Source organism: Ranitomeya variabilis, chromosome 1, assembly GCF_051348905.1.
Source record: "Ranitomeya variabilis isolate aRanVar5 chromosome 1, aRanVar5.hap1, whole genome shotgun sequence".
Classification (NCBI taxonomy): Eukaryota; Metazoa; Chordata; class Amphibia; order Anura; family Dendrobatidae; genus Ranitomeya; species Ranitomeya variabilis.
This window is the reverse complement of record NC_135232.1, coordinates 1,116,198,580-1,116,211,515: the sequence shown is the minus strand read 5'-3', so window position 1 is coordinate 1,116,211,515 and position 12,936 is coordinate 1,116,198,580. Positions and strand designations below refer to the sequence as shown.

General features: G+C 58.8%; 1 protein-coding gene across 8 annotated transcripts in view; it reads right to left on the bottom strand.

The window, feature by feature from the left end:
- The window catches only part of CTBP1 (C-terminal binding protein 1), a 571,211-nt gene that overhangs the window by 166,014 nt on the left and 392,261 nt on the right, over positions 1 to 12,936 (bottom strand). Inside the window, exon 1 of one of the 8 annotated variants that reach the window (XM_077280220.1) lies at positions 2,735 to 2,903. The exons of 5 other annotated variants lie outside the window; for them this stretch is intronic. In XM_077280220.1, the coding sequence (XP_077136335.1) occupies positions 2,735 to 2,741 (7 nt within the window). In that variant the 5' untranslated portion in view covers positions 2,742 to 2,903. Of the gene's footprint in view, positions 1 to 2,734; positions 2,904 to 12,936 lie in introns of those variants that run through there. 2 more of the 8 variants (XM_077280216.1, XM_077280215.1) reach the window with 2 other exon arrangements.

Genomic DNA, 12,936 nt, shown 5'->3' with positions numbered 1-12,936 from the left:
GATTTACATTTACAGATAATGGTAAGCCTCCATAGCAGGAGGATTTCCTTGGATTTACGGAGCTTCATTGATCCCAATTTAAAAAAAAAAAAAAAAAAAAAAAAAAAAAAATTTTAAAGAACCATGCAATTTTAGACGACCGCTTTCACCTAAGCCCCATTGATTTCTTGCAGGCACCAAAGTGGAAATTTGTCTGCGCCTCCAAAGTGACAGAAGCAGGAATGAAGCGCTGACGATTTCCGACACAATGACGGCTGCAGATATGAACTCTGTACTGAAAGGCTCCGAATCCCACCACACTGCATAGCCCCCGAGGTGCAGATGGGCACAGCAGAGGCCGGGCACCGGCGTACAGAGCCAGCACAGCAGAGGCCGGACACCGGCGTACAGAGGCAGCACAGCAGAGGCCGGGCACCGGCGTACAGAGGCAGCACAGCAGAGGCCGGGCACCGGCGTACAGAGGCAGCACAGCAGAGGCCGGGCACCGGCATACAGAGCCAGCACAGCAGAGGCCGGGCACCGCCATACAGAGGCAGCACAGCAGAGGCCGGGCACCGGCGTACAGAGGCAGCACAGCAGAGGCCGGGCACCGGCGTACAGAGGCAGCACAGCAGAGGCCGGGCACCGGCGTACAGAGGCAGCACAGCAGAGGCCGGGCACCGGCGTACAGAGGCAGCACAGCAGAGGCCGGGCACCACCATACAGAGGCAGCACAGCAGAGGCCGGGCACCGGCGTACAGAGGCAGCACAGCAGAGGCCGGGCACCGGCGTACAGAGGCAGCACAGCAGAGGCCGGGCACCGGCGTACAGAGGCAGCACAGCAGAGGCCGGGCACCGGCGTACAGAGGCAGCACAGCAGAGGCCGGGCACCGGCGTACAGAGGCAGCACAGCAGAGGCCGGGCACCGGCGTACAGAGGCAGCACAGCAGAGGCCGGGCACCGGCGTACAGAGGCAGCACAGCAGAGGCCGGGCACCGGCGCACAGAGGCAGCACAGCAGAGGCCGGGCACCGGCGTACAGAGGCAGCACAGCAGAGGCCGGGCACCGGCGTACAGAGGCAGCACAGCAGAGGCCGGGCACCACCATACAGAGGCAGCACAGCAGAGGCCGGGCACCGGCGTACAGAGGCAGCACAGCAGAGGCCGGGCACCGGCGTACAGAGGCAGCACAGCAGAGGCCGGGCACCGGCGTACAGAGGCAGCACAGCAGAGGCCGGGCACCGGCTTACAGAGGCAGCACAGCAGAGGCCGGGCACCGGCGTACAGAGGCAGCACAGCAGAGGCCGGGCACCGGCGTACAGAGGCAGCACAGCAGAGGCCGGGCACCGGCGTACAGAGGCAGCACAGCAGAGGCCGGGCACCGGCGTACAGAGGCAGCACAGCAGAGGCCGGGCACCACCATACAGAGGCAGCACAGCAGAGGCCGGGCACCGGCGTACAGAGGCAGCACAGCAGAGGCCGGGCACCGGCGTACAGAGGCAGCACAGCAGAGGCCGGGCACCGGCGTACAGAGGCAGCACAGCAGAGGCCGGGCACCGGCGTACAGAGGCAGCACAGCAGAGGCCGGGCACCGGCGTACAGAGGCAGCACAGCAGAGGCCGGGCACCGGCGTACAGAGGCAGCACAGCAGAGGCCGGGCACCGGCGTACAGAGGCAGCACAGCAGAGGCCGGGCACCGGCGTACAGAGGCAGCACAGCAGAGGCCGGGCACCGGCGTACAGAGGCAGCACAGCAGAGGCCGGGCACCGGCGTACAGAGGCAGCACAGCAGAGGCCGGGCACCGGCGTACAGAGGCAGCACAGCAGAGGCCGGGCACCGGCGTACAGAGGCAGCACAGCAGAGGCTGGGCACCGGCGTACAGAGGCAGCACAGCAGAGGCCGGGCACCGGCGTACAGAGGCAGCACAGCAGAGGCCGGGCACCGCCGTACAGAGCCAGCACAGCAGAGGCCGGGCACCGGCGTACAGAGCCAGCACAGCAGAGGCCGGGCACCGCCGTACAGAGCCAGCACAGCAGAGGCCGGGCACCGCCGTACAGAGGCAGTACAGCAGAGGCGAGCGTGTCTTCCAGCACAGCTCTATTGGATTAGTCTATTGATGAGATTCCCCTTCAGTGTTTTTTCCTCCCCCATGAGTTCTGCTGCACCGCTACATGTGAACGCAGCCTTCCATGTCACACACCATACATACATACATACATACATACATACATATCCCATTGTGTCTTATGCTAGAGATTAACCCCTTCAGATCTGGCAGCACATCATGACTATACGGCAGTGTACACAATCTATCCATCAGTACAGTAATGACCCATGGGCCACAGGGAGTGATCTGTCCATGGCATTGGGTGCCCCCCACTGTACCATACACGCCCCCAATATTAATCTATTGCAATCTATAGGGGGGCACAAACTTTCCCTTGCACCCTTCCTGCCCTTGCATGCTGATCCCCACCAGCAGAGGAGACCCCATCACCATCAGTGCTAGGAGGATGTTATATTGGGGGGCACCTGCCCCCGGTAATACCCCGCATACAGGCACAGATGAGCCCCGGAACATGTGACATACGGTGCAGCCCCCACAGCACAGCCCACTACCCTCCACCTTCAGATCAGGAGCACAGCATGGAATCAAAGCCATCCCCCCCCGAGCCGCAGCTGCCGCAGCAGAGCCCACCCCCGGCCCCGCCGGCCCCCGCCGCAGGGACACGGACCCGGGTGGAAATGTCACAGACCTTGCATCTCCACCTGGAGGACGGGACCCGAGCTGTTTATGCTGCGGCTTGTGAAAATATGAAACAAGGTAACAGCCCACCAATCAGCTCATACGAGCAGTGCGGAGCGGCCAATCAGCGAGCAGCCAGGCTGGAGGGCAGCCAATGGCGACGGGCCGCACACAGGGCTGGAGCGTGGGGAGGAGGAGACAGCGGGGAGATAAATACAATGGGCCCGGCCTCCTCCCCGAGACATGGCTGCGAGGGACAGCGCGGGAGGAGGAGGACGGGGAGGAGGACGGGGAGGAGGACGGGGAGGAGGACGGGGAGGAGGACGGGGAGGAGGACGGGGAGGAGGACGGGGAGGAGGACGGGGAGGAGGCGCGGCCGCAGCTGCGGGGACACGGAGGGACAGTTACACAGGAACGGGCCACAGTGGGACTCCATTCATGGAGGATGCCGGATTATTGGAATGGCGATATAGGAGCTCTGGGGACCGAGCGGCAGCATGACAGCTGCTGCAGAACCTCTTGAGTTCTAAAAAGAAGTGATTTATCTGACATTTCCTTCACTAAAGAACTTCTGCAGCAGCCATGTAGCGAGACTGACAGTCCTGGGACCAGCAGCACTTGTTATAGTATAGGGGGGTACTTGTGTGCTGCAGGAGTGACCAATATAGAGCTCTAATGTGGGCGCCCACCCAGAGCCAAGCCTCACAAGGAGGGGGGCACACCCCACCCAGAGCCAAGCCTCACAAGGAGGTGCATCCCACCCAGAGCCAAGCCACACAAGGAGAGGGGCACACCCCACCCAGAGCCAAGCCTCACAAGGAGGGGCATCCCACCCAGAGCCAAGCCTCACAAGGAGGGGCATCCCACCCAGAGCCAAGCCTCACAAGGAGGGTCGTCATCCCACCCAGAGCCAAGCCACACAAGGAGGGTCGTCATCCCACCCAGAGCCAAGCCACACAAGGAGGGTCGTCATCCCACCCAGAGCCAAGCCACACAAGGAGAGGGGCACACCCCACCCAGAGCCTCACAAGGAGGGGCATCCCCCACCCAGAGCCAAGCCTCACAAGGAGGGGCATCCCCCACCCAGAGCCAAGCCACACAAGGAGGGGGGCACACCCCACCCAGAGCCAAGCCTCACAAGGAGGGGCATCCCACCCAGAGCCAAGCCTCACAAGGAGGGGCATCCCACCCAGAGCCAAGCCACACAAGGAGAGGGGCACACCCCACCCAGAGCCAAGCCTCACAAGGAGGGGCATCCCACCCAGAGCCAAGCCACACAAGGAGAGGGGCACACCCCACCCAGAGCCAAGCCTCACAAGGAGGGGCATCCCCCACCCAGAGCCAAGCCTCACAAGGAGGGGCATCCCACCCAGAGCCAAGCCACACAAGGAGGGGGGCACACCCCACCCAGAGCCAAGCCTCACAAGGAGGGGGGCACACCCCACCCAAAGCCAAGCCTCACAAGGAGGGGGGCACACCCCACCCAGAGCCAAGCCTCACAAGGAGAGGGGCACACCCCACCCAGAGCCAAGCCTCACAAGGAGAGGGGCACACCCCACCCAGAGCCAAGCCTCACAAGGAGGGGGGCACACCCCACCCAGAGCCAAGCCTCACAAGGAGGTGCATCCCACCCAGAGCCAAGCCACACAAGGAGAGGGGCACACCCCACCCAGAGCCAAGCCTCACAAGGAGAGGGCGCCCACCCCACCCAGAGCCAAGCCACACAAGGAGGGGCACCCCACCCAGAGCCAAGCCTCACAAGGAGAGGGCACCCACCCAGAGCCAAGCCTCACAAGGAGGGGGGGCACACCCCACCCAGAGCCAAGCCTCACAAGGAGAGGGGCACACCCCACCCAGAGCCAAGCCTCACAAGGAGAGGGGCACACCCCACCCAGAGCCAAGCCTCACAAGGAGAGGGCGCCCACCCAGAGCCAAGCCACACAAGAAGGGGCATCCCACCCAGAGCCAAGCCACACAAGGAGGGGCATCCCCACCCAGAGCCAATCCACACAAGGAGGGGCATCCCACCCAGAGCCAATCCACACAAGGAGGGGCATCCCACCCAGAGCCAAGCCTCACAAGGAGGGGGACACCCCACCCAGATCCAGCCCTGATGAGGGAAGGGGGGGGGGGAACGGGGGACACCCAACCCAGAGCCAAGCCTTACAAGGGGGGACAACCCACCCAGAGCCGAGCTTCACAAGGAGGGCACCCCCACCCAGAGCCAAGCAAGGAGAGGGCACCCCCACCCAGAGCCAAGCCACACAAGAGGGGGACACCCCCACCCAGAGCCAAGCCACACAAGGAGGGACATCCCACCCAGAGCCAAGCCACACAAGGAGGGACATCCCACCCAGAGCCAAGCCTCACAAGGGGGGGGAACTCAACCCAGAGCCAAGCCTTACAAGGGGGGATACCCCACCCAGAGCCGAGCTTCACAAGGAAGGTGGGGGCAGCACACCTAGCCTCCACAGATCACGGCTCAGTAACATGGAGCAGTAGTCAATCCATGTAATCCTAGTACATGCCGGGTCCTCCACAGTTCCCTAGTAAATGAGGGGGTATTCCTCAAGTTTTTTTTAATTATCCCCCACCGAGGGGATGAATGACGAATCCCTAACCGCTAGCACTCACCCACCAAGCCCAAAAAGCAGCGTTCGGCCGTACCAGGTGGTCCTATAAGTGAATGGAGCTGCAGAGTGTACGTTTGACCACCGCTCCATCCACACAGGCAGGAGCCATGATTCTTGGGATCATTGGGGGCCAGCGGTCAGGAAGTCCACCCCCCCATCCAGAGGGTAAGGAATCACTCAGAACACAGCATTCTAGGTGGAGTGCCATATGGGGTATCCTGCATGTGACCCCTCTACACTGGTGTCCATGATAACATCCACCCATTGTGGACTCTGCACCTCCGGGTAGTACACGGTCACTGGGGGTCTCCTCATGGTGGATCCATGTAGATGTGATTAGACAGATGAAGCTCCTCTATACCCGGCTGTCCCAATGTCCTGCTTCATCCAATCAGAATTAATCTCAGAATGAAGAATTCCTGGTGAGTAACGAGTGCAGCACCGAGGCGTCAATAAGGGATTGATGGGCAATAAACCGCACTGGTGCCTAATCAGTGACAGCAAGCGGAGATCCTGAACTCCTCTATTCATTGTTCATGGTGCAACAATTACCGTAATATTTGGAGGAAATGGAAGATCCTTTATCTGCCCCAGATTATCCCCAGTACAGCGGATGACCCCTCCGCCACCATCATCCTGCATAGCGATTCCCTCACTTTATATAATGGGGGGTTCACAATCAGGACCCCTATATTTATCGTTCTTGGTGGAAGCGATATTCGCAGTAAAGCTGATTCAGCACTAGATCCATTTACTGAGATTTTATCTTTATGTTCTCAGCAGTAAAAGAGCAAGAAAACTCGAAGATTTCCCCTGGATGCGGCACTGAAGTGAGCGGCACAGCTAGCGAGACCGCCACAATGAGCCATTGTGTGCAGCCTGGCATGGACAGAAGGGAGAAAAAAAAATAAATTAAAAAAATATATATCACCTTGGCAGCAGTGTGATCAGCACATGACAGTCGCACCCGACTGACCCCAGTAACCTTGCTTGTTGAGAGAGCCAATCCTGGTATGTCAGAGTGAGGAGACTTATAGGCCGTGCAGGGTCCTCAGGGAAATTAAAATATGCAAAATGGTCTCCAGAGGAGAAGAGGACTGAAGTCTAGCACCACCTATTGGAAGCAGCGATCCTGCAAGTTAATATCGACCCTGGCAGTAGGATAAAAGAAACCATAATCTCAGTTTGCAGACATGGTGTTTGGGGATTTTGCCCCTCATCAGTGCAAAGTATGAGACCTGATTTGCCTTAAAAGATGAATGGATACAAGTGGCGACCATCTATACAAAAGTTGCATGGACCCCAAATCTAGTCCACCCAAGTTACACTGATTCACAATATATCAAACCCCCGCACCCCTAATAACAAGCCATAAAGTCCCCTTACAATTTTCAGCGTCAGTACATTAATTTCCACCCATGCAGCCGTGGAAAACACAAGTTTCCTTTCCCAATTCCTCCTGGCGTCTCGCATCAGGTAAGAATTATTTGCAAGGTGCCCTCAAACTCCACCATCCGGAGCTGCCAGTAAAAGCCGACAGGCCACCAATAACTTTGACGAACGGCAAATTCTTAGCATCTGTGACAATCGATAAACCCAGGCACCAAATTAATAAAATATAGATCGTAAGGCGGAAGCTCCCCCCTCCTCTCTGCGATAACCAAGTAATAGGGATGCTATGGAGCAGAAGATTAAATGACGTGCTAAGCAAATGTGGCTGCGTGTGATAAAGCGGAGGAATATTCCGCAGGTTACACAACGGCAGTCAATAAACCGGCAGAATCCGTAACGAGGAGACAAGACACCCGGGCGCCATTTGTAAGATACTCGCCTAATAATGACTTTCGACGGCCTCCCGATTCACCTTGTAACCTCCATTTTTTCTCCTCCTAGACACAAGACTTATTATTAGGTTTATTATTTGTGATATTCACTTTCCAAACAGGGAATCTCATTATGCCGCCACATCGTATCAGTATTGTACCTCAACGCTCAACCTTATAAGCATCGTTCCTATTATGAAGGTAAATGGAAATAATATTCCTCGCCAGGAGAAGTACGGCGTATAGTGACGCTCGGCTGTGCGAGTGCAGCTTTTTCCTATGTCGTACAGAGGTCGCGGTACAGGCCTTGTCCGATCACTAATACAGCGGTCCAACGTTATAACGTAGTGGGGTCTATATAGACTGTAGAAATCTCAAGTTATTTTTCCAAGATAACCGCCACAAGGTAAATAATTCTATACCCCCTTACGCAGATGTAGCGACATCTTCAGGCTGCCATGATGTATGTGCCAGTTTAGTCGGCAGTACAGTGAGGTTTAATACTCGTCCAATTCTGTTGAATACCAATATCCATTTTGCCTGGGACAATTCATCAAGTCCCATGGCTGCCAGTACCACCTATACGCTGCGGACACTCTCAGATCTACCTCTGTGGCCCAGATGTCACCTCTGCTGCCCAGAATCCCAAAGTGTCCATCAGCCATATCCTCCTCATCACGTTTCGTGTAGACAAAACAGCTCCCCATCGTTCCACCAGCTCACCTAATCTATGACAACACCATGCCTTCTGCAGATCAGGAAGTCCGCTGCCTCGGAGTAACCCTCAACTCTGCCTTGGCCTTCACACCACACATCCCAGCTCTCACCACCTTAAACTCAAGAATATTTGCAGAAAATTTTCCTCAACCCTGAAGCTACTAAAATGTTAGGTGCATGCCCTCATCTGCCACGACTACTACAATATCCTCTGTGGCCTTCCTGCCAACACACTCGCCCCTTTCTGGTCAGTCCTTAACTCTGCTGCCCGACTAATCCACCTCTCGCTTTACTATTCCTCCTCAAATCCCTTCATAGGCTCCCATTTCCCCAACATATCAAGTTCAAACCTACAAAGCCATCAATAATTGTCTGATCTAAGCTCCGGATATCTTCTTAACACAATCTCTGGTCCTCTGAAGACCTCCTCTCCATCACAGTCACCAAGACTTCTCTTGGCGGAACTTAAAAAACCCATCTCTACAAGAAAGTTTGCAACCTGCAAAGACCCTACTTCCATCTTCACCAGAGCTGTCAACTCCCCCAACCTACTGTCTCCTCCCCATTATCCTGTAGACCAGTGTTCCCCAAGTTCGGTCCTCAAGAGCCACCAACAGGTCATGTTTTCGTATTGCCCAGGTGAGAATTCCATCATCTAGACAGCCAACAATTCCATCACCTGGGTCATACTAAGGAAATCCTGAAAACACAACCTGTTGGTGGCTCTTGAGGACTGGAGTTTGGGAACACTGCTGGAGACTAAGCCCACAAGGGTCCTCTCCCCTCTACTCGTCCACCATTGTTCTGTCTTTTCTATCTGTATTTTGTATGTAACCCCTCATGTACAGCACCATGGAATCAATGGTCCTCTAAATATAGGTTGCTGTGCATTTTATTTTGGGACATTACAACCCTTGATTAGGAGAGTTGTGGAACCATAATACCATGTGGGAGGAGGGGGGGACGAGAACCATCATACCATGTGGGAGGGGACGAGAACCATCACACCATGTGGGAGAGGGAGGGGATGAGAGCCATCACACCATGTGGGGGGGGAGGGAGCGGATGAGAGCCATCACACCATGTGGAGGGGGGGAGGGAGGGGATGAGAGCCATCACACCATGTGGGGGGGGGGGGGAGGGGATGAGAGCCATCACACCATGTGGGGGGGGAGGGAGGGGATGAGAGCCATCACACCATGTGGGGGGGGGAGGGAGGGGATGAGAGCCATCACACCATGTGGGGGGGGGAGGGAGGGGATGAGAGCCATCACACCATGTGGGGGGGGAGGGAGGGGATGAGAGCCATCACACCATGAGGGAGGGAGGGGATGAGAGCCATCACACCATGTGGGGGGGGGGAGCCATCACACCATGTGGGGGAGGGGGAGGGAGGGGATGAGAGCCATCACACCATGAGGGAGGGAGGGGATGAGAGCCATCACACCATGTGGGGGGGGGAGGGAGGGGATGAGAGCCATCACACCATGTGGGGGGGGAGGGAGGGGATGAGAGCCATCACACCATGTGGGGGAGGGAGGGGATGAGAGCCATCACACCATGTGGGGGGGGGAGGGAGGGGATGAGAGCCATCACACCATGTGGGGGGGGGGATGAGAGCCATCACACCATGTGGGGGGGGAGGGAGGGGATGAGAGCCATCACACCATGAGGGAGGGAGGGGATGAGAGCCATCACACCATGAGGGAGGGAGCCATCACACCATGTGGGGGAGGGGGAGGGAGGGGATGAGAGCCATCACACCATGAGGGAGGGAGGGGATGAGAGCCATCACACCATGAGGGAGGGAGGGGATGAGAGCCATCACACCATGTGGGGGGGGAGAGAGGGGATGAGAGCCATCACACCATGTGGGGGGGGGGGGGAGGGGATGAGAGCCATCACACCATGTGGGGGGGGGAGGGAGGGGATGAGAGCCATCACACCATGTGGGGGGGAGGGAGGGGATGAGAGCCATCACACCATGTGGGGGGGGAGGGAGGGGATGAGAGCCATCACACCATGAGGGAGGGAGGGGATGAGAGCCATCACACCATGTGGGGGGGGGGGAGGGAGGGGATGAGAGCCATCACACCATGTGGGGGGGGGAGGGAGGGGATGAGAGCCATCACACCATGTGGGGGGGGGAGGGAGGGGATGAGAGCCATCACACCATGTGGGGGGGGAGGGAGGGGATGAGAGCCATCACACCATGTGGGGGGGGAGGGAGGGGATGAGAGCCATCACACCATGAGGGAGGGAGGGGATGAGAGCCATCACACCATGAGGGAGGGAGCCATCACACCATGTGGGGGAGGGAGGGGATGAGAGCCATCACACCATGAGGGAGGGAGGGGATGAGAGCCATCACACCATGAGGGAGGGAGGGGATGAGAGCCATCACACCATGTGGGGGGGGGAGGGAGGGGATGAGAGCCATCACACCATGTGGGGGGGGGAGGGAGGGGATGAGAGCCATCACACCATGTGGGGGGGGGAGGGAGGGGATGAGAGCCATCACACCATGTGGGGGGGGGAGGGAGGGGATGAGAGCCATAACACCATGTGGGGGGGAGGGAGGGGATGAGAGCCATCACACCATGTGGGGGGGGAGGGAGGGGATGAGAGCCATCACACCATGTGGGGGGGGAGGGAGGGGATGAGAGCCATCACACCATGTGGGGGGGGAGGGAGGGGATGAGAGCCATCACACCATGTGGGGGGGGAGGGAGGGGATGAGAGCCATCACACCATGAGGGGGGGAGGGGATGAGAGCCATCACACCATGAGGGAGGGAGCCATCACACCATGTGGGGGAGGGAGGGGATGAGAGCCATCACACCATGAGGGAGGGAGGGGATGAGAGCCATCACACCATGAGGGAGGGAGGGGATGAGAGCCATCACACCATGTGGGGGGGGGAGGGAGGGGATGAGAGCCATCACACCATGTGGGGGGGAGGGAGGGGATGAGAGCCATCACACCATGTGGGGGGGGAGGGAGGGGATGAGAGCCATCACACCATGTGGGGGGGGAGGGAGGGGATGAGAGCCATCACACCATGTGGGGGGGGATGAGAGCCATCACACCATGTGGGGGGGGGAGGGAGGGGATGAGAGCCATCACACCATGTGGGGGGGGAGGGAGGGGATGAGAGCCATCACACCATGAGGGAGGGAGGGGATGAGAGCCATCACACCATGTGGGGGGGGGGGAGCCATCACACCATGTGGGGGAGGGGGAGGGAGGGGATGAGAGCCATCACACCATGTGGGGGGGGGAGCCATCACACCATGTGGGGGAGGGGATGAGAGCCATCACACCATGAGGGAGGGAGGGGATGAGAGCCATCACACCATGAGGGAGGGAGGGGATGAGAGCCATCACACCATGTGGGGGGGGAAGGGAGGGGATGAGAGCCATCACACCATGTGGGGGGGGGAGGGAGGGGATGAGAGCCATCACACCATGTGGGGGGGGAGGGAGGGGATGAGAGCCATCACACCATGTGGGGGGGGGAGGGAGGGGATGAGAGCCATCACACCATGTGGGGGGGGAGGGAGGGGATGAGAGCCATCACACCATGTGGGGGGGGGGAGGGGATGAGAGCCATCACACCATGTGGGGGGGGGGAGGGAGGGGATGAGAGCCATCACACCATGTGGGGGGGGAGGGAGGGGATGAGAGCCATCACACCATGTGGGGGGGGGGAGGGAGGGGATGAGAGCCATCACACCATGTGGGGGGGGAGGGAGGGGATGAGAGCCATCACACCATGTGGGGGGGGAGGGAGGGGATGAGAGCCATCACACCATGTGGGGGGGGAGGGAGGGGATGAGAGCCATCACACCATGTGGGGGGGGAGGGAGGGGATGAGAGCCATCACACCATGTGGGGGGGGAGGGAGGGGATGAGAGCCATCACACCATGTGGGGGGGGAGGGAGGGGATGAGAGCCATCACACCATGAGGGAGGGGATGAGAGCCATCACACCATGTGGGGGGGGGGGAGCCATCACACCATGTGGGGGAGGGGGAGGGAGGGGATGAGAGCCATCACACCATGAGGGAGGGGATGAGAGCCATCACACCATGAGGGAGGGAGGGGATGAGAGCCATCACACCATGAGGGAGGGAGGGGATGAGAGCCATCACACCATGTGGGGGGGGGGAGGGAGGGGATGAGAGCCATCACACCATGTGGGGGGGGGGAGGGAGGGGATGAGAGCCATCACACCATGTGGGGGGGGGGAGGGAGGGGATGAGAGCCATCACACCATGTGGGGGGGGGAGGGAGGGAGGGGATGAGAGCCATCACACCATGTGGGGGGGGGGAGGGAGGGAGGGGATGAGAGCCATCACACCATGTGGGGGGGAGGGAGGGGATGAGAGCCATCACACCATGTGGGGGGGAGGGGATGAGAGCCATCACACCATGTGGGGGGGGAGGGAGGGGATGAGAGCCATCACACCATGTGGGGGGGGGAGGGAGGGGATGAGAGCCATCACACCATGTGGGGGGGGAGGGGATGAGAGCCATCACACCATGTGGGGGGGAGGGGATGAGAGCCATCACACCATGTGAGGGGGGGATGAGAACCATCACACTATGAGGGAGGGAGGGGATGAGAGCCATCACAGTGAGTGTGTGTGTCAGCCATCATACCATGTGTAAACACTGGGGCAAGTAGCACAAGATAAGCTGGGCAGGATTAAGTGCACCACTTAGCAATAAATACTTACAATGCTCGTCCCCATCTTTCAGCGCTGGGAGGTGCGCCTATAGTACATCCCTGCAATATTCCGCATGCCCTACAGAACACATGGTGTGTACAGAGCTGTGCAGTCAGTTCACCTGGTGAAGTAATGAGCCACCGATCACATCTGCGCTGCTACAGAGGAACATTCCCGCCAATCATGCCTGATGGTGCGTCTGTCCCAGCAGATACAATATGTGCAGTCATCGGCGCAGGATAACCCTCTTACTGCACAATGCAGGGCACATAGGGGGTTTTTTTTTTTTTCAAAGATGCATACATC